The sequence below is a fragment of the Trachypithecus francoisi genome, unplaced genomic scaffold (assembly GCF_009764315.1).
Source record: "Trachypithecus francoisi isolate TF-2019V2 unplaced genomic scaffold, Tfra_2.0 Lachesis_group0, whole genome shotgun sequence".
Taxonomy (NCBI): domain Eukaryota; kingdom Metazoa; phylum Chordata; class Mammalia; order Primates; family Cercopithecidae; genus Trachypithecus; species Trachypithecus francoisi.
The window spans coordinates 60,058,180-60,084,090 of NW_022681453.1; the positions used below are offsets into that span (position 1 = coordinate 60,058,180).

The 25,911-nt window shown below is 48.9% G+C and overlaps 1 protein-coding gene across 3 annotated transcripts in view; it reads left to right on the forward strand.

The window, feature by feature from the left end:
- The first annotated feature begins 2,753 nt into the window (after nt 1-2,753).
- Nucleotides 2,754-25,911, forward strand: part of RAB43 (RAB43, member RAS oncogene family) — a 39,763-nt gene continuing 16,605 nt past the window's right edge. Inside the window, exon 1 of one of the 3 annotated variants that reach the window (XM_033210859.1) lies at nt 2,754-3,287. In XM_033210859.1, coding sequence (XP_033066750.1) covers nt 3,084-3,287 — 204 coding nt within the window. In that variant the 5' untranslated portion in view covers nt 2,754-3,083. The remainder of the gene's footprint in view (nt 3,288-25,911) is intronic. The other 2 variants (XM_033210860.1, XM_033210861.1) reach the window with 2 other exon arrangements.

Below are 25,911 nucleotides of genomic sequence, written 5' to 3' on the forward strand. Positions count from 1 at the left end.
CAGGAGGCGGAGGTTGCAGTGAGCCAAAATTGCGCCATTGCACTCCAGCCTGGGCAACAAGAGTGTTCTCAAAAATAAAAAAAGTTCTTGATATATATATATATATATGTATTTTTTTTTTTTTGAGACAGAGTCTCGCTCTGTTACCCAGGCAGTGGCACAATATCTGGGCTCACTGCAAGCTCCATCTCCTGGGTTCACACCATTCTCCTGCCTCAGCCTCCCGAGTAGCTGGGACTACAGGTGCCCGCCAACATACCCGGCTAATTTTTTGTATTTTTAGTAGAAACGGGGTTTCACCATGTTAGCCAGGATGGTCTCGATCTTCTGACCTTGTGATCGGCCCGTCTCAGCCTCCCAAAGTGCTGGGATTACAGGCGTGAGTCACCACGCCCGGCAACTAAATTCTTGACCTATTTTTAAAATTTTGCAATATACATTTTTTCAAATTTGATGTATTAAATGAAACAAATATTTTTAATTGCTGCATTTCAAATTAGCATGATTCCATTTTTAATAAAATGCCACTGTGCTACTCAGGAATTTACCACCAAAAGAGATATTTGCAGATATTAGACAGCTGTATTGAGGTATAATTTATATACCATAAAACCCACCCTTTTTAAGTTTACATTTTAATGATTTCGATAAACTTCTGGAATTGTGCTTCCCTTACCACAGTCCAATTTTAGAATCACCCCACAAAGGCAAGGGAGTGGTGGCTGGGTTTTCTGACAAAATCTGTACTCAGACCAACATGTCCCCCGCCCCAGCCCAACCAGTTCCAGGCTAGAGCAGTGTAAAGGCCAGTTAGCTATCCAACCACTAGCTACCCCCAGGCTTCATCCTGGCTCCTGGATTCCACACCATTTTGTGTTGTGGTAGCTGCTCTGAGCTGGGGGCAGGCCTTGTTTTCTGGAGTTCTGTACTTTGATCTGAGCTAGCCACAGCATGCAGAAATCTTCCCATCTACCCTGGAGTGGAGGTTATTTCTGCCGCTGTAGCTGCCTGCTCCCATCAGGTGTACCAAAGCGGGGCTCTCAATTGCTTTTCAGTGGCACTTTGGGGTTTCCTGATTCTGTTGAGTATTTCCCATGGGAGTGGAGTTCAAACTTTCAGAAGAAACAAACAACTCTTCTACCTTCTCCATGGGGTCTGCCTTTGCAGACTGCTTATTCAGTCCCTTCCCATCTTGACCTGAAAGGTTGGCTTGGGTCCTCACAGTAGCACTGGGGGACTTACTCTCTGAAGTCTCCTTCAGCTTCTGGAAGACCCTCCCCTTTTCTCCTGGATTTTTGTCTGCTTTGTCCACAGGTGCATTACAAGGCCCCAGGACAGTGCCCGCCTGTGGCAGGCATTCATTAAATGTGTTGAATACCTGGAATTGGAGTGCCACAAGGGAGCTGTCTAGAGGGGTAAGGGGTGCTGTCAATTCCTTCCCATCTTGGGAGCTGGGAAGCCCAATCCTATTGGATCTAGTATAAGCTTCTTACAGATGTTTGGGTCTCCTTTCTTTGATGGGCCCTGGTTCACTGGGCCAACTCAGGAGCTGGTCTCCCCTTCCTCAGAGTCCCCCACAAGTTTCTCTGTTCCTGTTCCTAGACTGGTGCTTTTTGGCTGGGCCAGTTTCCCAAATGGGCCTGTAGCTGCTCTGAGCTGGGTCATCCAGCCGTTTGGCAGCTGCTTCAGCCACTGCTAGGCTGCGTTTTGGAGATGAGAGCTCCCAGCTCCTCCTTCTGGCCCAGCTTCCCATGAAATGGGGGCCTGGGTCCTCTCCCCACCAGGATTTTTGCCTGCTCCGCAGTTTTGTAGCCAGCCTGGATTTTGGCCTTCTGCAGCCTGCTCCCTCCCTTCCCTTCCGCCCCTGGGAAGAGTGACCCCCGCCACTCTCAGGGACTCTGCACTGCCCGCCTGTCAGAGTGGGCACTCAGGTGCTGTGGTCGTCCCTTCCCCCGTGATCCATTCCGGAGGGGGTCATTCTAAGTCTAGGCCTGCAGGCCCCGAGCTCCTGCCATGGCCTCCGTCTGTTCCTGACCGGGGGTCTGGGAAGCAGCAGGTAGGGGATCCCGGGCAGGCGTACCAGGCCTGGGTGGGGGGCGGGCAGGAGGCGCGGGACAGCACCTGCGGTCCCAGCTGAGGAAGGGTCGGGATGGGCAGTGGTTTGGGGTCCAGACGGATCCGCGGTGTGGGCGCGCCGGGGTGTTGATGGAGGAGGGGCCGAGGGTGCTAAGGGCGGGGTCGGCCTGGGGGCAGGACTGAAGGCGGAGTCGGGTTGGGCGGAGTCAAGAGCTGAGGAGAGCCTGGGGGCGGGGTCGGGGCGGGCTGAGATGGGACTGTGGGCGGAGTCGGGTCTGAGCTGGGGGCGGAGTCGAGTTCGGGCTGAGGGCGGAGTCGGGGCGGGCTGAGGCGGGCCTGAGGGCGGAGTCGAGGTCGGAGCTGGCCACGGAGTCGGGGCGGGCTGAGGTGGGCCTGAGGACGGAGTCGAGTTCGGGTTGAGGGCGGAGTCGGGGCGGGCTGAAGTGGGCCTGTGGGCGGAGTCGAGGTCGGGCTGAGGGCAGAGTCGGGTCGGAGACCGGGCGCGCTGAAGTGGGCCTGGGGACGGAGTCGATGTCGGAGCTGAGGGCGGGGTCGGGGGCGGGGACGTAGGCGGAACCGGGGGGGTCGGGCTGAGGTGGGCCTGAGGATAGGGCTGGGGGCGGAGCCCGGGTGGGGCGGAGTCGGGGCGGGCTGGGGCGGGCCTACAGGCCGGACTGGCCTGGCTCGGAGTTGAGGACCGGCCAGAGCTTTGCGGAGGGCCGGGCTTGGCGGATCCGGGGCGGAGCGGAACCCGCGGGGCTCCGAGTCCGGGCGGGGCCGAGCCGGGCAGGGGCGGGACCCAGCCAGGGTGGGGCGGGACTGAGCCAGGGTGGGGCGGGGCCGAGGCCGAGGCAGGCGGTCGGCAGTGCTGGGGGTTCAGGTGTTGCGGCCGCTCCACGTAGCCAGGCAGCCCGCGGGCTGGAGCGGGCGGAGCTCGGCCCGCGGCTTGCGTGAGCTCAGGCCGGTCCCAGCGTCCAGAGCGCCGGCCCTTCAGCTCCCTCTAGGCCATGGCGGGGCCGGGCCCGGGCCCGGGGGACCCGGACGAGCAGTACGATTTCCTGTTCAAGCTGGTGCTGGTGGGCGACGCAAGCGTGGGCAAGACGTGCGTGGTGCAGCGCTTCAAGACCGGCGCCTTCTCGGAGCGCCAGGGAAGCACCATCGGCGTCGACTTCACCATGAAGACGCTGGAGATCCAGGGCAAGCGGGTCAAGGTGGGAGGCCGGCCAGGGCCCCTGGAAGGCGCTCCCTCGGCGGGCGGGGCGGGGGCAGCGGAGCCCCTGGCCACGGCCAGCGAACCCCGCGGCCGTCTGAAATTTCCTTTGGCTTCCCCTTTTTCCTTCCTCGGGTCGGAGCAGGCCTGGGCCCCGGGGTCTGGGCCGGGTTCAAGTCCTCAAAGCGTCGGCCATGGGTTGCGAGGAGGGGCGAGGGAGTGTGGAGGAGGCGGCCCTGCCCTCCGGAGCTCACACCCTGGGGGGGACTGTGCTCCAAAATAACTTTAGCCATTGGGAGGCAGGGGGTTAGAATCCCCTGTTCCAGGTACTAGCGGAGCGCCTCGGAGTACGGAGATCAAACCCCCCACCTCCATCCACCGCGGTGGCAGCCCCCAGCTCGGCCCACCGGCGGGGCACTCAGCCAGAGAACTGCACCCCCACCCCAGGAGTAGGAGCGATCAGGAAGTAGTTGCTTCTAGGACCGGAGGGCAAAACTTTTTGTCAGAATTTCCGGCCTGGCCACGCCTCCCTGCAGTCTCTTTGTGGACCTAGTGGTGGAACTTTACTCGACTAGGGCCAGCCCCGGTTCCCTCCCCCAGCTGGAGTTTGATAGAAACTGAAAACTTCACAGATACCGGAAGGTGGGGGAGAGGACCACACTTTGGCAATGGCTCCGAATAAAAACAGCAGGATGTGGTTGCCACAATGTCCTGGCAGTGGTTTGATAAATATTTGCGATGAATGAAATCAGATTTACTTAACCTAGGTGTTAGGTAGTCCCTATTCAACCGGGAGACCCCGGGCTGAAGGCGCTCAGTAACTTTTCTGAACCGCACTGTACAGAAATCTTTGCTTGCTTTCATGGTTTCCAGTCCCCATGATCTTCAGGACACCTCTCAGAGCACAGGGCTGGGACGATCTCTGCCAGGGATATGGGAGTCACTGGAGCCTTGCTGCTGCTGGGCTCTGCCTCTCGGGGTGGCTCTAGGCCTGCTCCTTGTTGCCTTTGGCTAGGATACGTAGCTCTTTGTCTTTGTTTCTGTAAAATTGGGATAATTTCTGGGTGTTGCCTCCCTCCTGTCCCACGGTGGAGAAAAAAGTCAACAGTCTTTATGTGACCACAGTTCCTCTCAGTAGATGTGACGGGGAAGCAGAAACTCCTGCCTGAGGGTTTTTTTATTTTTATTTTTTAATCGTCTTCTGGGGTCTGTGTTTTGGGCTCCGTGGATGGAAAAGAGCAAGGTGCAGAAGGCAGCTTTGAGTCACTCGGGACCACCCTTTTGGAGCAGGTAGCCAGGGAAGAGCTGGAGTGGGTGGAGTGTCCATTAATGAGTGTGTATCCAGTGATGATGCCAGCAGCTGCAGGGAAAGGGGAGTGTGAAAATACAGGCTAAAGAGCAGTGGTGTCCTCCTCATGAGCTATCAGTCTGCTCCTGGAGTGTCTGTGGTGGCCTGGTGCTGACTGTGGTCAGGGAGGGGGCAGGGTTCCTGTTTACCTGTTGAGATAACAGCCTGTGCCCTAGCAGAGCTCCTGGTTTATTGTGCACAGGTTATGCAATGCAGGGCCGGCCAGTTCGTTATTTCCTTTCCTTATGGTTGCCTCCAGATTGTCCTTCCTAGGAAGCAGCCTGGGGCCTGGGGAGTATAAGAGCTGTGTAGCTGTGGTAAAACCTTTCCAAGTTATAGCTGCTGCCCTTGAGAGGCTGTTGGGAATCAGCTGGGTTACAGGTGCATTCTCTGCTGACTGGAGGGAATTCTTACCCCCACTCACACAGGATGGAGCCTGGGCGCAGAGCTAAGAAGTGATAGAAGTGGGAATATTTTTCCCAGTTTTTCTGACTCCAAAGCAGATTTTTCCTCCATGGCGGACAGCTTTTCAGAATCCCATTGTCTGTGGTGGGGAAGCCTCTGGCAATTGTTTACCACCTCGTTTTGCAGTCAGGAAAACCTAAAGTCTGACTCACTGCAGGGGCTCCAAATTAAAACTGGGCAGCTGTGAACTTGAGGGAACACTGTCAAGATTCCTGGGGTCCGCTGCCTCAGCAGGAGCAAGCCGTTTTCCCTCCTCCATCTGTAAAGTGCCTCTGAGTGAGTAGTCTTTTGGCAATGTGATTTTAAGTCAAGTTTTTTGAGGTCTAATTTACACACAGTAAACCTTCACCACTTGAGGTGCACAGATCTATGAACTTGACAAACGTACACAGACAAGCAGCCACACCACAATCAAGATCGAGAATTTTTCCACCAACCCAGAAAGTTCCTTTTGTTCCTCTGTAGTCAGTTCCTTTCACTCCATCCTCTGGCAACCCCCAATCAGTTTTTTGTCTCTGTAGTTTCAGCAGTGTGATTTTAACTGAAACCCTTGATAAACCAGAACTTGTTATTTTTTCTGTGGAAAGCACATCAGGGATTCAGTGTAAAACCTTCCCGGGGCTGTGCACGGTGGCTCATGCTTGTAATCCCAGCACTTTGGGAGGCCGAGGTAGGAAGATTGCTTGATGCCAAGAGTTCGAGATGAGCCTGGCCAGCATAGTGAGACGTGTATCTATTTAAGATAAAATAAAATAAACCTTCTCAGGGCCTGTCTTGGGAAGCCTGGGATGCTTGTCCAGCAAGCATCCATTCTTATCTCCTAAAGCTTTCCCTGTGATTCTTTACAATGATGCTGGGTTTTATTAGAGCTGAGGAAGCTTAGAGATGGATCACCTGGTGGTTTTCCAGCTCCTGTAAGCTTGGAGGTACTGAAAGGTGAGGAGAAAGGCCAAGAGGGCAGAGAGAAGGTCAGAAGGGCTTTAACTAGTTTCCCAGCCAGTCAGAGCAATACCTTTATCTAGTTGTATGTTGAAGTTCTTCTTGTTATTTGACTAAAGAGTTCTGCTGCTAAAAAAAAAAAAAAAAAAAAAAATTGAGAGTCACAGATTTAATCAAATTATTTATTTCTGTAGCCACTTCCCATTACAACCAGAATAACCTCCAGACACCTTCCCCAAAGAGATGGACCTCTGGAAAGAGATGAAGTTGGAGAGGCAGACAGAGGCCCATCTCTACCCTTTACTGCCTGCTCTCCAGCTTCACTAGCCCTTCAACATGGCAGGCTCACCCCTGCCTTGGGACCTTTACCTCTCTTCCCCTGCCTGTCATACTCTGCCTCTAGATCCCCTTGTAACTGCTACTTCGTCATTCAGGTCCCAACACAAATGCCACATCTTCAGAGAGGCCTTGCCTGACCTCCCAGGTCCTCTATTCTGTAACTCTATTGTATCTGGTCATAACACTTACCAGAGCATCAAATTAACTGTTTTTTGTTTTGTTTTGTTTTGTTTTGTTTTGTTTTTTGTCATCTTCCCCTATAGAAGTTAAGCTCCTTGAAGACACAGGGATCCAGTGGGCCAGTGTCAAATACATAGTGTCCAATATGTGCCTGTTAATTGGTTCCTCTATAGAGAGAAAGCTGAGGCTAGGTCACTTACAAGTCTGTGGCAAAACCAAGGGTTTGCCTGGCTCCTAAGCCCAGTCCTCATTTTTACTTGACCATCCTTCTGATTTGCTCTGAGTTCATAAAGATGACCCTGAGATTCTGAAAGTGAATGGATCTAATAAAAATGCGGTTGTGGCCATTGCATTCCTTGAGAGAAGAATGTGGAATGGGGCATTTTAGAAAAATTGGGGTTGACAGTTAAAGAGTTTAAGGGTATTTATCAATTATTATCAATATTTATCAATTATTAACCAGAGCATGTAGATATACCCAAACAGCTCAGAGACACTGCTGTATGAGTCAGTAAGGCTTTGTATGTGGTGGTCATTTCCAGTGTTCTTGTGGATGCATTTGGGTGTAGCTATGAGAACTGGACTTATAAAGTGAATCTGAGGTGCTGCTTGTCTTGTATACTGTGGAGTCTCTGACAGAGCACTGGACTAGGAGTCTGAAGTTCTGGGTCTTGCTTCAACCTTGCCACAGACTTGGGCAATTCATTTTTTTTCTCCTTGGAGCTTCAGGCATCCTCATCTGTGAAATGGGACTAATGGTCTTTGCTCTGCCTCTTTCTTAGGGTTGTCAGAAAACTTTGAACATGCTTAAAAGAGTTTAAAGTTTCCATGACTTACTTTTGAATAGATTTCAAAATTTTAAAAACTTTAAAGGGTGTATAGTGAAAAGTCTTCCATGTTTGTCCCGTAAGCTACCCAGTGTCCTCTGAGAAGCCATCAGTGTTACTCATTTCTTATTTAAAAACAAGGATTTATAAATATAAATAAATATATATCATATTAGTGCTGCAGTTACTGTTTTCCTCCCTAGATGAGACAGATTAGGTCTGAATTTGCCCCTCCCTCACCCTCCCTCCTCCCCACCTCAGTGTCCTCAGGAAATCTCAGCTGGCTCTAAATCCTTAAAACATTCTGAAGCTCCTCCACTCACTCTTATCTGGGACAACACAAAGGCCTGTTATGTAAACTCGTTTTTGCAGATCACTAGGTTCACGGGCCTCAAGTCCAGTGCAGAGGTCAGTCTTGTGGAACTGTACCCGTCTATTCATCTCTCTCTCAGGCTGGTTGTCTGCTCGCTAGGGATGCTGCCAGATCTCTCCTTCATAGAGGTAAAGTCTGTGCCCTTGGGCCTGGACCTTCAGATTTCAGGACCTTTGGCCTTGACTCAAGCTTCCCCTGGCCCTAGGAGTCATCTTTGTTTTTGTAGCTGCTCCTGGCACTTCAAAAAGAGGGGGCAGGGCGGGATAAGGGGAAATGATTTCTGGTTAAAGTTTGCATTCTCAGTCCTTCCAATCCAGAGTCTAGTTCTGCTCATCTTTTTTTTTTTTCCTATTTGGATAAAGTCTGTTTGACTTTTTCAGCTTTCATTAGAAATAGCAAAAGGACTGTTAGATAAGAAAGAAGTTCTAGGTCATGCTGATTTTCTGAAGAAATCTGTTCTTGATACCAGGGACAACCATCCTAATTGCAAAATAAACCTTGCCTCTTGAGGTTTCTTAGAATCCTGAGACAGCGTGTCTGGTGGAGAGATAGTGGAAAGCGGGCCAGCTTTAGAATTGCACAGCACCAGGTTAACTCTTACCCTGAATGGATACATATGTTCCAAGACCCCCAGTGGGTGCCTGAAACCTCAGATGGTACTGAACACTATATAGACTATGTTTTGTCTTATACATACATCCCTGTGATAAAGTTTAATTTATGAATTAGGCACAGTAAGAGATTAACAGTAATTAATAACAAAATAGAACAGTTATAACAATATGCCAGCATTGCTACTCCTGCGCTTTGGGGCCATTATTAAATAAAATAAGGATTCTTTGAACACAAGCACTGTGATACAGTACACGCTGGACAAAGGACATCCCAGGTGGGATGGAGCAGGGTGGTGTGAGATTTCATCATGCTACTCAGAATGATGTGCAATTGAAACTTATGCATTCTTTCTAGAATCTACCGTTTAATATTATTATTTGTCAGGCCGGGCGCGGTGGCTCACGCCTGTAATCCCAGCACTTTGGGAGGCGGAGGCGGGCGGATCACGAGGTCAGGAGATCGAGACCATCCTGGCTAACATGGTGAAACCCCGTCTCTACTAAAAAAAAAAAAATACAAAAAACTAGCCGGGTGAGGTGGCGGGCGCCTGTAGTCCCAGCTACTCAGGAGGCTGAGGCAGGAGAATGGCATAAGCCCGGGAGGCGGAGCTTGCAGTGAGCTGAGATCCGGCCACTACACTCCAGCCCGGGCGACAGAGCGAGACTCCGTCTCCAAAAAAAAAATATATGTATATATATTTTATTTTTTTTTTTTTTGTCTTTTTGAGACAGAATCTCGCTCTGTTGTCCAGGCGGGAGTAGAGTGGTATGATTTCGGCTCACTGGAACCTCTGCCTCCCAGGTTCAAGCGATTCTCCTGCCTCAGCCTCCCAAGTAGCTGGGATTATAGGCACCCACCACCACACCCGGCTAATTTTTGTATTTTTTGGTAGAGATGGGGTTTCACCATGTTGGCCAGGCTGGTCTCAAACTCCTGACCTCAAGTGATCCACCCACCTGGGTCTCCCAAAGTGCTGTGATTACAGGCGTGAGCCACTGCACCTGGCCTACTTAATATTTTTATTTTTTATTTTTTATTTATTTTTTATATTTTGAGACGGGGTTTCACTCTTGTTGCCGAGGCTAGAGTGCAATGGCATGACCTCGAGTCGCTGCAACCTCCGTCTCCTGGGCTCAAATGATTCTCCTGCCTCAGCCTCCCTAGTAGCTGGGATTATAGGCATGAACCACTATGCCTGGCTAATTTTGTGTTTTGTTTTTTTTTTTTTTTTTTTTTTAGTAGAGACAGTCTTTTACCATGTTGGCCAGGCTGGTCTCGAACTCCTGACCTCAGGTGATCTATCTGCTTCAGCCTCCCAAAGTGCTGGGATTACAAGCATGAACCACCATGCCCTGGCCGTACTTAATATATTTAGAGCAAGGTTGATGGCAGGTAGCTGAAACCTTGGAAAGTGAAACCATGGATGAGCGGGGGATACTGTACCACAGGCATGTGACTTCACTTCTTCAAATCTGTCTTCACCTGCAGAACCCCTGCCCTTAAGGACCTGACCTGTAGTGGATCATTCACAGATGGGAACTGATGTTGGTGCGTAACCACCTGAGAAGAGAGAGTGGATTGTCGGGGGAGGGGTCAGGAAGCTTGGATTCTCAGCCTAGTTGCCTGGCTGACCGTAAGCAAGTCACTTCATTGACCTGTTGTCCTATCAGTAAAGTGAAGACGATAATACCTGTCTTATTGGCCCATGTGGGATTTCTATAAAGGCAAGAGACTGACCCCTGTGGCTATGCTAATACTGGAAATGGAGTTATACAGTGACCCCAAACTGATCAGGGATGGCAGGAAGTAGAGGCACACAAGGCCTTTACCACCTTTTGTCTCCATGCGGTGACTCAGGATGTCCACATGTCTGCTTTCCTTGCTTTCCTCTCATTGGTTGTTTAGCCCTTGTAGGTTTCTTTTTTTTTTTTTTTTTTTTTTTTTGAGATGGAGTCTCGCCCTGTCACTCAAGCTGGAGTGCAGTGGCCGGATCTCAACTCACTGCAAGCTCCGCCTCCCGGGTTTACGCCATTCTCCTGCCTCAGCCTCCCAAGTAGCTGGGACTACAGGCGCCCGCCACCTCGCCCGGCTAGTTTTTTGTGTTTTTTAGTAGAGACGGGGTTTCACCGTGTTAGCCAGGATGGTCTTGATCTCCTGACCTTGTGATCCGCCCGTCTCAGCCTCCCAAAGTGCTGGGATTACAGGCTTGAGCCACCGCGCCCGGCCCCCTTGTAGGTTTTTTTACCTTGCACTGGCTTTTGTGTAGTGCTGAGGCTGTGATTGGCCTTTGCTGAGGCCTCATGCTAGGTGGTTTTCCTGGGTGCTTTGGGTATGAGGAATTCTCAGAGTTCAGTAATAAGAGGAGCAACTCTCCCTCAAATGTGCATGCGTTTTATCAGTTTCCATTGCTTTTCTCATGAGTTGTTGCATTTGATCCTCATAGCCACCGTGTGGGAGACTATCCCCATCTTACAGAAGAGGAAATGAAAGCCCATTTGTGGCAAAGTGCGAACCACAGCTGAGCTTTTCAGCTCCTAGTCTGGTACTTTTCTCCTCATTGCAGTGTTGTGCCCTCTCCTACTACCGCAAACACAAACAAACCCACAAATGAAAAAGGTTGGGACTGATTTAAAATCTAGGCCATCCTGTATTGCTTGCATTTTACACATTGATTAGCGGTATCATGTCAACATTCTAATGCCCGGTACTTATTAAATAAATGCTTATTAATTCAGATGAACTGTGAGTAGTGTTCGGAGTGGCCAGTGTGAATGACAGGAAAATCCCACTTTCTAGACTGGCCTGCGAAGTGCTGTTTTATTGTTGATGTGGCAGCAGAAGCCAACCAAATGCTGTTACATATCGAATCTTTCTTTTTTTTTCTTTCGAGACAGAGTCTTGCTCTGTCACCAGGCCGGAGTGCAGTGGCACAAGGCGTGATCCTGGCTCACTGCAACCTCTACCTCCCTGATTCAAGCAGTTCTCCTGCCTCAGCCTCCCAAGTAGCGGGGACTACAGGCACACACCACCACGCCCAGCTGATTTTTGTATTTTTAGTAGAGACAGGGTGTCACCATGTTGGCCAGGATGGTCTGGATCCCTTGACCTCATGATCCGCCTGCCTTGGCCTCCCAAAGTGCTGGGATTACAGGCATGAGCCACTGTGCCCGGCCACATGTCGGGTTTTTCTAACCTGCTTTGGGTTCGTGAATAAGGACTGTTTGCCATTCATACCTCCTATCCAGATACCATTAAAATCAGCTCTCCTCTACTTGCACCAGTTTGCCTTCCAAATCTCCCTTTTCTGGATTGGAAAAAGGTAAACTTAATCCCAAAAACAGTGTGTGAGCATCACTTGTTAGAGGTTTTCACCTGTACTCGTGAATGACCACTCTGACATCCCAAAAACAGTGTGGCTAGAGAGTAATGTGACTGGCGTTTAAAAATAACCTAGGGCCGGATGTAGTGGCTCATGCCTGTAATCCCAGCGCTTTGGGAGGCCGAGGCAGGTAGATCATGAGGTCAAGAGTTCAAGACCAGCCTGGCCAACATGGTGAAACCCCGCCTCTACTAAGAATACAAAAATTAGACAGGCGTGGTGGCGTGTGCCTGTAATCCCAGCTACTCGGGAGGCTGAGGAAGGAGAATCGCTTGAACCCGGGAGGCGGAGATTGCAGTGAGCCGAGATTGTGCCACTGCACTCCAGCCTGGGCGACAGAGCAATACTCCATCTCAAAAAAATAAAATAAAAATAATAAAAATTAAAATAACCTAAAACTCAAACGTGTATATGGGTGCTATCCCTTTCAGAGTCATCTCTTTCGGTAATTGTATATGCATTTCCCAAAGGTTTCATCTGCTGTGATGCTGTGTTCAGAAACTTCTCTAGAACCCACACCTGCTTTGGTGGGTGTTCCAGGGGTGGGTTTGATGCATAAAAACAGTCAAAAGAAGCCTGGACAACATAGGGAGACCTCATCTCTATAAAAAAATTAAAAATTAGCCAGGTGTGGTGATGCATGTCTGTAGTCCCAGCTACTGAGGAGGCTGAGGCAGGAGGATTGCTTAAGTCCCAGAGGTCAAGGCTGCAGGTAACTATAACCATACCACTGCACTCCAGCCTGGGTGACAGAGTGAGACCTTGTCTCAAAAAAAAAAAAACAAAACAAGACACCAACAAAAACCAGCCTGCCTACCATAATGTTAGCAGTTCTTCTGTCCAAAATGAGGTCTGGCTATAAAATAATTCTGGTTCATGTTAGGCAATTCCTGTATGCGCTGGGCAGTGGCAGCTGTTGGAGTAAGTGTACTGCCTTCTGAGGTGACGTCTCTTAAAGGGGACAAGATGCATTTTGGTTTGAGAGACCTAAAAGCCTGGCCTTCGGCTAACAGCACGAGGGCTGGGAGTCATTTCTCCTCCTTGCTGCATCAGTTTCCTCACTGTTGCGTGTCGAAGTGGGACTGGGTGATCTCAGAAGCCTCTCTAGGCTCTGTTATTCTTTGAAAAAAGGCCCTTGTCATTTCAAGCCAGATAACCTCCATGCCCACCATTTTTATGGATATGGAGTATAACAATTGGGTGTGTTTTTTTTGTTTTTTATTTATTTATTTATTTATTTTGAGACGGAGTCTCGCTCTGTCGCCCAGGCTGGAGTGCAGTGGCCGGATCTCAGCTCACTACAAGCTCCGCCTCCTGGGTTTACGCCATTCTTCTGCCTCAGCCTCCCGAGTAGCCGGAACTACAGGCACCCGCCACCTCGCCCGGCTAGATTTTTGTATTTTTTAGTAGAGACGGGGTTTCACCGTGTTAGCCAGGATGGTCTCGATCTCCTGACCTCGTGATCCGCCCGTCTCGGCCTCCCAAAGTGCTGGGATTACAGGCTTGAGCCACTGCGCCCGGCCGGGTGTTTTTAAAATTAAAAAAATTCTGTTTACAATTTCTAATTAAAAACTTTGATTTTGGGTTTTTTTTTTTATTTTTGTCTTTTTTGTTTGGAAACAGGGTCTCAGGATCTCACTCTGGTTGCCCAGGCTGGAGTGCACTGGCATGATCTCAGCTCACCGCAACCTCTGCCTCTTGGGCTCAGGTGATTATCCCACCTCAGCCTCCTGAGTAGCTGGAACTACAGGGCATAGGCCACTATGCCTGGCTAATTTTTTGTATTTTTAGTAGAGATGGAATTTCGCACTGTTGTCCAGGCTGATCTCAAACTCCTGGACTCACGCAATCCATCTGCCTTAGCCTCCCAAAGTGCTAGGATTGCAGACGTTAGCCACCACGCCTGGCCTTATTCTTGGCTTTTAACTGTGTGTGGATCCATAAATAGTGGGTGATTTCGTGACCAAAAAAATGGATCTTAGTGTCAGAGTAAACTTCAGTTTGCTAGTTAGGAATTGTTAATGTCTGTTATGTTTATATTATTTTTTTCAATACTCCCAATAAGAATTGGCTCTAATGTTTATATAGAACAGAATCAATTTTATGAAATACATGAAAATTCTATGAAATATGTAGAAAAATCTCTTAGAAAAAAATCATTTTTATCATTGAAATCTCAAGGCCAATACTTCAGTGTAAACTCTGACCATCCAGTTTTCTTTGGGTTTCTTCCCCAGAATAAGCCGTCAACATGTGTTGGCTGCATGAGTGGGAGAGTGAGGAGCAGGATCAACATCTGATGGGTGGGTGCCGCTGGATCCCACAGCTGGCAGCACAGATCTCTCTCCGTGGTTTTTTTTTTTGATTTTTGTTTGTTTGTTTGTTTGTTTGTTTGTTTGTTTTTTTGAGATGGAGTCTCTATCACCAGGTGGAGTGCAGTGGTGCCATTTCAGCTCATTGCAACTTCGGCCTCCTAGGTTCAAGCGATTCTCCTGCCTCAGCCTCCTGAGGTGCACACCACTATACCTGGCTAATTTTTATATTTTTAGTAGAGATAAGGTTTCGCCATGTTGGCCAAGCTGGTCTCAAACTCCTGACCTTAAGTGATCTGCCCACCTCGGCCTCAGGCATGAGCCATTGCGCCCAGCCATGGACTCTAGAAGCTCTACTAGAAGAGTCCAAGAAAGGGCTGGAGGGCACCCTCCATGTTTTAACAGAACACATGGGAGGAGAAATGCATGTGAAGTGAAAAAAGGAGACCTCCTAGGAATTTGCGGAGTCCCCTGCCCTTGGGAAGGCACATGGTAATGGAAGGTGGGGTGTGTCCAGATAGGCTTGGGGCCAGTTTGCTGTACATTGGTGGTACAAGTGCATATGTCTACAGATTGATATTTTGCTTTCCCTGAATTATCTTACCTGACTGTCCTGTCTAAAGTAGCACTCTCCCAAGTTCCTTAAAAAAAAAAAAAAAAAACTTTGTTGATACAATCCACATACTATAAAAATTCTCCCTTAAAGTGTGCAATTCAGTGTTTTGTTTGTTTGTTTGTTTTTTAATGTACTCAGAGAGTTGTGCAGTCATCACCACAGTTGATTTTCGGATATTTTCGTCACCACAAAAGAAACCTCATCCCCATAAGCAGCCACTCTCACTTCTTGATCCCCACCAGCCCCTGGCAACCACTCAGCTACTTTCTCTCACTGTAGGTTTGCCTATTCTAGATGTTATACATAAGTGGGACTGTGCAGAATGTTTTCTTTTTTTTTTGTTTTTTTTTGAGACGGCGTCTCGCTCTGTTGCCCAGGCTGGAGTGCAGTGGCATGATCTCGGCTCACTTAGCTCTGCCTCTCGGGTTCACGCCATTCTCCTGCCTCAGCCTCCCGAGTAGCTGGGACTACAGGCACCCACCCCCACGCCCAGCTAATTTTTTGTATTTTTAGTAGAGACAGAGTTTCACTGTGTTAGCCAGGATGGTCCAATCTCCTGACCTTGTGATCCACCGCCTTGGCCTCCCAAAGTGCTAGGATTACAGGCGTGAACCACGCCTAGCTGCAGAATGTTTTCAACATTATGCCCTTACTTGCCTCGTTTTGTTTTTTACTTTGCATTGCCCCGAGTCATACTTCACTTGTTTGTTACTGTTTGCTTCCTTCCACCCTTAGGCACTCAGCGCTTCTGGGCATGGACTTTGTCTTAGGTAACAAAGCACTTGGCACAGTGTACTTTATCTTTTGGTTGTTGAATGAATGAAGGAAGGCAGGAAGGAAGCACACTCTTTCTCCATTTATCTAGCTACCTCTTGGCTTGCTTTTGTTGAATTGATCAGTTGTCTTCCATGTTACTTTCTAGTAAGTTGGAAATATAGTGCTGTTTCTATCCATTTTATGAAGTTTTAAATTCATGTTTAAATTTATCTACCAGGATTTGTTTTTTTTCACCTAAAGAAGACAAGAACCACCATAATCCCAAACACTTTGGGAGGCAGAGGCAGGCGGATTGCTATAGCCCAGGAGTTTGAGATTAGCCTGGGCAACATAGGGAGACCCCATCTCTACAAAAAATTTTTAAAAATTAGCCAGGTATGGTGTTGTATGTCTGTAGTCCCAGCTACTCAGGAGACTGAGGTGGGAGGATCACTTGAGCCCAGGAGGTGGAGGCTGCAGTGAGCCAGGATCGCACCATTGCACTCCATCCTAAGTGACAGAGTGAAACACTGTCTCACCAAAAAAAAAAAAGCAAACAAAAAAACAAAACCAAGCACACTTTTATTTTCTCCTCATTGCCCATTCCAAATTTTTTTTTACATTATGTACCAACAGTTAGACTTAAATCTAACTTTTATCATTATTATTATTATAGACGGAATCTCGCACTGTCGCCCGGGCTGGAGTGCAATGGTGCGATCTCGGCTCACTGCAACCTCTGCTTCCCAGATTCAAGCACTTTTCCTTGCCTCAGTCTCCCAAGGAGCTGGGATTACAGGCGCCTGCCACCACACCTGGCTAATTTTTTTGTATTTTTAGTAGAGACGGGGTTTCACTGTGTTGGCCAGGCTGCTCTTGAACTCCTGACCTTGTGATCCACAAGCCTCAACCTTCCAAAGTGCTAGGATTATGGGCTTGAGCCACCCTGCCTGGCCGAAGTTTTATTATTTTTAAACGTACTATTCTTTATTTCTTTGATTCATTTTAGTTTTGTCTGAATTTTTCTCAAATGATTTTTTTTTTTTTTGAGGCGGAGTCTCCCTCTTGTCACCCAGGCTGGAGTGCAGTGGCGCAATCTCGGCTCACTGCAAGCTCTGCCTCGTGGGTTCACACCACTCTCCTGCCTCAGCCTCCTGAGTAGCTGCGACTACAGGCACCCGCCACCATGCCCAACTAATTTATTTTGTATTTTTATTAGAGACAGGGTATCACCGTGTTAACCAGTTGGTCTCCATCTCCTGACCTTGTGATCCACCCGCCTCGGCCTCCCATAGTGCTAGGATTATAGGTGTGAGCCACCGTGCCCAGCCTCTCAAATGATTCTTACAGAAAAAGTCTGTAGTTGATAAACTTTCAGTAATCACATAACCAAAATTATTTTCCCCTCACTTAAATGTTAGCTTGCTTAGATATAGAAATGTAAGTACAAAATAATCTTCCTGAGAACTTAAGATACTGAACTACAGTTGTGTTTTGCTTAAAGACGGGGATATGTTCTGAGAAGTGTGTCATTAGGCGAGTCCATCATGTGCCCATTGTAGAGTGTCCTTACACACCTTGGATGGCATTGCCTCCTACACACCTAGGCTATATGGTGTGGCCTGTTGCTCCTAAGCTACAAACCTGTACTGAACACCATAGACCGTTATAACGCCATAGCAGGTGTTTGTGGATCTAAAGTAAACATAGCTAAACATAGAAAAGAGGCAGTAAAAAGACAGTATAAAAGATAAAAATCGGAATATTTGTATAGGACCCTAACTATGAATGGAGCATGCAGGACTGGAAGTTGCTCTGGGTGAGTGACTGTGAAGGCCTAGGGCATGACTGCTCTACCGTAGACTTCATACACACTGGACACTTAGGCTATACTAAGTTTGCTTAAGTTTTTTTTCTTCGATAATAAATTAACCTTAGCTTACAGTAGCTTTGTTTTGCTTTATAAACTTTTTTTTTCTTTTTTCTTTCTTTTTTTTATTTTTGAGATGGAGTCTTGCTCTTGTTGCCCAGGCTGGAGTGCAATAGTACAATCTCGGCTCACCGCAACCTCTGCCTCCTGGGTTCAAAGAATTCTCCTGCCCGAGCCTCCCAAGTAGCTGGGATTACAGGGACTCGCCATTACTCTCGGCTCATTTTTGTATTTTTAGTAGAGACGGGGTTTCACCATATCAGCCGGGCTGGTCTTGAACTCCTGACCTCAGGCAATCTGCCTGCCTCAGCCTCCCAAAGTACTGGGATTACAAGTGTGAGCCCTTGCACCCAGGCCTTTTTTCTTTTTCTTTTTTTTTTTTGAGACAGAGTCTCACTCTGTCGCCCAGGCTGGAGTACAGTGGTGTGATCTCGGCTCACTGCAAGCTCCGCCTCCCGGGTTCACACCCTTCTCCTGCGTTAGCCTCCCCAGTAGCTGGGACTACAGGCGCCCGCCACCACGCCTGGCTAATTTTTTGTATTTTTAGTAGAGACGGGGTTTAACCGTGTTAGCCAGGATGGTCTCAATCTCCTGACCTTGTGATCCACCCACCTTGGTGTCCCAAAGTGCTAGGATTACAGGCGTGAGCCACTGCGCCTGGCCCCTTTTTTCTTTATAAACTGTTAAATCAGGGATGTCCAATCTTTTGGTTTCCCTGGGCTACATCAGAAGAAGAGTTGTCTTGGGCCACACATAAAATACACTAACGAGGCCCGGCGCGGTGGCTCAAGCCTGTAATCCCAGCACTTTGGGAGGCCGAGACGGGTGGATCATGAGGTCAGGAGATCGAGACCATCCTGGTCTACACGGTGAAACCCCGTCTCTACTAAAAAATACAAAAAACTAGCCAGGCGAGATGGCGGGCGCCTGTAGTCCCGGCTACTCGGGAGGCTGAGGCAGGAGAATGGCGTAAACCCGGGAGGCGGAGCTTGCAGTGAGCCGAGATTGCGCCACTGCACTCCAGCCTGGGCGACAGAGCTAGACTCCGTCTCAAAAAAAAAAAAAAATACACTAACGATAGCTGATGAGCTTAAAAAAAAAATCTCACAATGTTTTAAGAAAGTTTATGAATTTGTGTTTTGCTGCATTCAAAGCTGTCCTGGGCCACATGTGGCCCGTGGGCCATGGGTTGGACAAGCTTGTGTTAAACTGGCTTTTAATTTTTTTCACAGTCACCAATGTTTTTAACTTTTGACTCTTTTGTAGTAACACTTGATTAAAACACAAACACATTGTACAGCCGTATAAAAATGTTTTTTTACATTCTATTCTATAAGTTTTTTTCTGTTTTAAAAATATTTATTTATTTTACTTTTTTATTAAAAACTAAGACACACACACATTAGCCTAGGCCTACACAGGGTCAGGATGCTCAGTATCACTGTTTTCCTCCTCCACATCCTGTCCCACTGAAAGGTCTACAGGGGCAGTCACCTGCATGGAGCTGTGGCCTCCTGTGATGACAGTACCCTCATCTGGATGCTTCCTGAAGGGCCTGCCTGAGGCTCTTGTTGAGGAGGAGGCCTGTTTCTTTTTTTTTTTTTGAGACGGAGTCTTGGTCTGTTGCCCAGGCTGGAATGCAGTGGTGCGATCTTGGCTCACCGCAAGCTCCGCCTCCCGGGTTCACGCCATTCTCCTGCCTCAGCCTCCTGAGTAGCTGGGAATACAGGTGCCAGCCACCACGCCCAGCTAATTTTTTGTATTTTTAGTAGAGATGGGGTTTCACCATGTTAGCCAGGATGGTCTTGATCTCCTGACCTTGTGATCCGCCTGCCTCAGCCTCCCAAAGTGCTGGGATTACAGGCATGAGCCACCGCACCCAGCCTGGGAGGAGGCTTGTTTCTACCAGCATCACCAAAAGTACGTGAGTAATATGTTGGGAGCCACCAACACGTTATCAGCCTAATGCTGCAGCTGATATGAAGTCTGATAGTAGTTGAATTATTGTTTGCTGGTTGTTAACTCATATTTTACTTTTGGAAATATATAGGCTTTTTAAAAAATTACTTCTGGTGTTTTGAAGTCTTACCACAGTCTGTTTACATGTGGGATTTTTTTCATTCATCCTGCTCTGAACTTGGTAGGTATAGCCAATGTGAAAATTCCTGTGTTTCTAGCCCTCTTGAGAATTTTCTTTTATTTCTTTGATTAACTCCTTGTCATCTCTCTATTCTCTTTTCTGGAGGTTGTACAGGATAGGAGCTAAAATTTAAGGTCTGTCTTCCAGGTCTCTTGTCTTCTCCTGTTTTTTTTTTTTTTTTTTTTAGATGGAGCCTCGCTCTGTCACCCAGACTGGAGTACAGTGGCACTATCTTGGCTCACTGCAACTTCCGCCTCCCAGGTTCAAGCGATTCTCCTGCCACAGCCTTTCAAGAGTAGCTGGGATTACAGGTGCACGCCACCACATCTGGCTAATTTTTGTATTTTTAGTAAAGGTGGTGTTTTGCTGTGTTGGTCAGGCTGGTCTCGAACTCCTGACCTCAGGTGACCCGCCGGCCTCAGCCTCCGAAAGTATTGGGATTATAGGTGTGAGCCACCATACCCGGCCATAATATACGTTTTTAAAAAAATTTTAAAGTAAGTTGTAAACATCATACTTCACACCTGAATACGTTAACATGCAACTGTGTTTTTTTTTTTTTTAGATGGAGTTTCGCTCTTGTTGACCAGGCTGGAGTACAATGGCACGATCTTGGCTCACTGCAACCTCCGCCTCCCGGGTTCAAGCAGTTCTCCTGCCTTAGCCTCCCGAGTAGCTGGGATTACAGGCATGTGCCACCACGCCCAGCTAATTTTGTATTTTTAGTAAAGACAGGGTTTCTCTATGTTGGTCAGGCTGGTCTCGAAACTCCCGACCTCAAGTGATCTGCCTACCTTGGCCTCCCAAAGTGTTGGAATTACAGGCATGAGCCACCGCGCCTGACTACATGCAACTCAGAGTAGCGCTCTGTCGCCCAGGCTGGAGTGCAGTGGCACGATCTTTGCTCACTGCAAGCACTGCCTCCTGGGTTCACACCATTCTCCTACCTCAGCCTCCCAAGTAGCTGGGACTACAGGCATCCGCCACCACACCCAGCAAATTTGTTTGTATTTTTAGTAGAGATGGGATTTTACCGTGTTAGCCAGGATGGTCTTGATCTCCTGACCTCGTGATCCATCCACCTTGGCCTCCCAAAGTGCTGGGATTACAGGCGTGAGCCACCACACCCAGCCAAATGACACTTATTTTTAAAAATTAATTTACAGATGAGTATATGCCATGATTTTTTGTTGTTGTTAGAGTCACCTTTTAGTTTTTTCTCATAGTTTCCTTATGTTGTCTTTTCACTTGTTTCTTTATTCCTTATATTTCCTGTAAGCTGGAAGTGTGAGGACTCAGTGAGCCTCAAGTTAAACCATTCTGGCAAGAATGTATCCTAGGGGATGTTGTAGGCTTCATCCTGCAGCACGGGAGGCAGCCCCTGGTGCCAGGTTCCCCACTAGTAATGGGGCCTGTTTGATCACCTGGTTAGGGTGGTGTTTACCAGCTTTCTCCATTTCTGTTGATTTCTAAAGATTTCTCTGTTCTTTTGACTTGTGTTTCTTGATCACTTAAGAGCCACGGCCTTCCATCTGGAGCACCAGACAAGTTGAAATGGGGCTAAAAGGGAAGAACCCTTGAAACCTGGAAGGTGGTGCTCTGTCGAGTTTAGTTATGGTTGTTGGCTGGGAATTACCCATCTGACACCCTGTATGTAAATTACATAGCATGGCGACTTGTGCATGGTTTATTTGTTCATTCATTCCTTAGGTACCTGCTCTCTCCCAGGCACTGTTCTAGGCACCAGAGAGAGAAAGGTAAATAAGAGGCAGTCTCTGTTTGAGGACTCACCTCTGGTGGAGAAAATATATGTAGACAGATAATTAGCATACAATGCTATTAATGCTGTGGCTGTGGTAACTGAGACTTCTGAAGCAAGAGTTCAGAAGTGGCCTGACAAGTATTCATCTTTCATCTCCACACGTTGTGGCAACAGCCGGCCAAACATGGACAGTCAGGGCTGTTCCTGGAAGGCAGGGCCATGTGGCTGCCGTAGCTGTCCTAGAGAGGCGTGCTTGAGTTCTGCGGAGCTTGGTTGGGGGGCTTTAATCCACACTTCTCAGGGCCACAGAGGCGTGAAAGGGAGGGAGGCCCTGGAAGATTTCGTGAGAGATTCCTAGGGAAGTGAGATGGACAGGGCTTTGAATGCCATAGCCGCCTCTGTGCAGAGCTGTGGCCTTGGGAGGGAGGAGTGTGATGTTTGTCCAAGCTACGTGCAGCTGGAGAATGGGGCAGATGAGAGCATGGCAAGTATGAGGGCCAGCCTGGTGGCACTGGCAGGTCGTGGGCCTGGGGGCCATAGGCAGTGAAACGGCCAACTGTGCCTGGGAGCCCGGGGAGGAGGGTTTGCTCTAGAGAGTTGGTGAGGCAACCGAATGGTGTGGAGGGTGAGGGTGATGGACACGTGAGGCCAGTCTGGGATATCGCTGATGACCAAAGTAGTAGGAAACTGGAGGGATGGTTTGAGGGTTGGTGTTGTTCAGTGTGGGCCACAGGACATCTGAATCCCTTGTGCCTGGACCCTTGCAGCTGAGGAATTTGGGGAAAAGAGGTGTGGGGTTTACGGGAATTCTTGTGGAGGCTGCGAGGGCTCCAGGAGGCTGTCTACCAAGGACACTGGTGCTTGCAGCCCTGACTCTGAGGATGCTGTCAATGCTTGCTGAAAGCCCTTCCTGATGGGCCTCCCGGCTGAGCGGTGCCCACTGCAAGCTCCTGCATGCTGCCTTGGTTTCCTCATTACCAAATGTTTCCCTGGTGCCGCAAGGAGCCTGCAAGCAAGCAAGGTGTTTGGGTGGCAGCAGGCTAGTCATAGATGCCCTTAGCTTCCTGCGAGGAAGAGGAATACCTGGAAGAGGTGGCACTTGGCAAGCAGAAGAGGCAGGACTTGTTGGCCAGAGGCCAGGATCGTTTCCCACAGTGCACCTTTTTCCCATCCAAGCTGTTCTGGAAAGGGTTTGATTCCTACAGGAGGTGCCAGTGGCAGTGAGATTTCTTGGAAGCAGTTTCTATGTGCTTGTGGAGGAGCCATGTCCACAGTAAAGGACACCAGGCTTCAGAGTCAGAATCGCTGATACTTCATTCCTGTGACCCCTCAGACATAAGGAGTAATGAGACTGACCTTCTAGGGTTGTCACGGTAAGAAATGGCCTGACACACAGGGAGCACTGACAGATAGTGCCAGGCGCCCACAGAACTCTGCCTTCTGACTTTCAGGGCCTCTGGCCTCTTGCTTTCACCGGCTCCACAAAACATGGTGGGTTACTGTGCTTCCTGGGTGACTGGGGAGGAAACTCGAACTGCGAGAAGCCGAAGGGGCCGTCCCTCATCTTGTGCTGGTGGAGCACAGGAACAGGAACGCACATCCTGGATATTTTTTCACTCAGTGTCGCCACCAAGCCTCCCAAAGAAAGCCATTTCTCATGCTGGGCCTTGAGGCACTCATGTTTAAGAGGCGGGAGGAATTTTGGGCACGAGAGTCTGTCCTGGTCCTCTACTCCCCTACTGCAAAGGAGAATTTGTGCCCCCTGACACCAGACTGCATGCATGGCAGTCTGCTCTGCCTGCCGCCAGCCTGTGTTGCTGGTACAGCCTAGTCTTACCTTTCTTGTCCTCACTTTGGTCTCTCTCCACCTGTCTGGCCAGATGGTGGCAGGCTGTGTCCTTAGCCGGTTAATATGCTAGAGGTTTTGCTGTCTTACCGTGGCACTTCACAGTGCTTCACTCCCTGGCTTGTGGCCTGCTTGCGAGCCCAGGGCCAAACCCTTCTCTGGAGGACCGCAGCACGGTGGGAGGAGGGACAGTGGCAGTCAGGAGCTGGCATGGCCCACAAACTCCATCTCCTGGTTTGACTCACCACATCCCAAGACACAATGAAAAATAGCTCAAGAACTTGTATTTGGGTCAGTCTGACCAGTTTTCAGAGTTTGTCTTGAGAACTAACTTTTCCAAGGTCCTTCTCTAATATGAAGAAGCAAGGAACTTCCCACCGCCTGCTTCGTTACTCAGGAGAAAGTCTCGTCAAATAAAACCTTCCTCGGGCCGGGCGCGGTGGCTCAAGCCTGTAATCCCTGCACTTTGGGAGGCCGAGACGGGTGGATCACGAGGTCACGAGATCGAGACCATCCTGGCTAACACGGTGAAACCCCGTCTCTACTAAAAAATACAAAAAACTAGCCGGGCGAGGTGGCGGGCGCCTGTAGTCCCAGCTACCCGGGAGGCTGAGGCAGGAGAATGGCGTGAGCCCGGGAGGCGGAGCTTGCAGTGAGCTGAGATCCGGCCACTGCACTCCAGCCCGGGCGGCAGAGCGAGACTCCGTCTCAAAAAAAAAAAAAAAAAAAAAAAACCTTCCTGTTTCCGTTGGGAGGGACAGATGCTGGACACAGGTCCCAGAGCCGAGCTTCAGTAGTGCTTTTAACCTAGTAGGCAGGATTGATTTCCCACTGGGGCACATCTGAATTCCCTCAGTGGGAACGTGAACCAGGAATCCCTGGAAAGCAGCTTTCAGCCCCACTGCATGGGCCTGACTACTGGGACCTGCCCACAGCGGACTGCTGATGTGTTGAGGCCCTTCTCTGCAGGCACTGTGCAAGTATTGATGGTGTCAAGAGGAATAAGACAGGGTCTTTCTCCTTAGGGAATCCATTCCTGATGGCAAGAGATGGACATAGGAACCAGGAGCCAAGCAGTAGCCCGAGGTCAGTTTCCACTACAAAGCCCGCTTTTTGTTTGTTTTTTTAATGTTAACTTTTTTTTTTTTTTGAGATGGAGTTTCACTCTTGTTGCCCAGGCTAGAGTGCAATGGCGTGGCCTCGACTCACTGCATCCTCCGCCTCCCGGCTTCAAGTGATTCTCCTGCCTCAGCCTCCTCGATGCGATTATAGCCATCCACCACCATGCACAGCTAATTTTTGTATTTTTGGTAGAGACAGCGTTTCACCATGTTGGCCAGGCTACTCTTGAACTCTTGACCTCAGGTGATTCACCTGCCTTGCCTCCCAAAGTGCTGGGATTACAGGCATGAGCCACTGCGCCTAGCCCCGTTTTTTTTGTGGTTTTTTTTGTTTGTTTTTTGAGATGGAGTTTCACTCTGTTGCCCAGGCTGGAGTGCAGTGGCACGATCTCAGCTCACTGCAACCTCCACCTCCCAGGTTCAAGCAGTTCTCGTGCTTCAGCCTCCCAAGTAACCAGGATGACAGACATGTACCATCTTGCCCAACTAATTTTTGTATTTTTAGTAGAGACAAGGTTTTGTCACGTTGGCCAGGCTGGTCTTGAACTGCTGGCCTGAGGTGATTTGCCCACCTCAGCCTCCCAAAGTGAGCAACCACACCTAGCCTAAAGCCCATTTTGTTTGGCCAGCAGAAGGGTAGTTGCCTGGTTTGTTATTATTGAACTTGTTTTAGATAGCATATCCTTTTCTAATTGCCAGCAGGTCCCACTATTGAACTTGTTTTAGATAGCATATCCTTTTCTAATTGCCAGACAGGTCCCACCTGTCTTCTTACTGCCTTTTATGTTCCTCATCTGGCCCCAAAGCCCAATAGTGTGGGACATTTGACTTAGGTGGATAACCCACTCTGTGATGTGTGTTGCTGTAGGGGCAAGAGTAAACAGTTATGGGAACATGAAGGAAAGAAGAGTTAATTCTGCTCAGGGTTGGGCCACGGGCCCATGGTGTCAGGGAAAATGAGAGACTTTTGAACTGGGGTCCTGAAGGGTAGGTAGGAGGGCACCAAAAGGTTAAGATGAATGCAGTTTATCCCAGAAAAGATAACGGTGAGAACAGCACTGCTTTGTCATGAGTATGGAGACTCAGAGGGAGTCTGAGTATACTATAGTATAAGCTGGGAGTTATGTTTGGAGCTTAGAAAAGGAAAGAAGCCTCATCCTTCACCCAACACGTGCTTCCCCACTGAGGCAGTGATTGGCAGGACTGAGCCCTTCTGTCACTAAGGTGACAGAAGGTCCCGAAGCCCAGGACTGAAACCCTTGCAGCCTTGAAATCCCCACCCCTTATGAAACTTACCTGCCAACCCTTGCTGAGTGGGAGAGGAGGGGGAGTGCTGCTTTTCTGAGCATACACACTCTGGTAGCCCTTTTCTTTCCTAATTAGGCCCTACCCATACCCTCTGGGTCCAGCAGATGCTTCTGGACTTCACCCTTCCCTGAAGGTCAATTATAAGACAAGCCTACTAGGAAAAGTTCAAATAGTTGGCGATGTGCTAGGTGAGAAGGCTTGGAGCTTATTCACAGTTTAGAGTCCCTGATAGCTGGTCAGATTAGTGGCTGGTCAGGGGAGTGTGCAGGAGGAGGGCTTGGGTGTGGGGAGTAGAGAAAGTGGGGTTCCCATTCTCAACTTGGCAGATGTTTTCAGCGGTTTAAGGCCATTTATGTCCTCTGGGCAGTG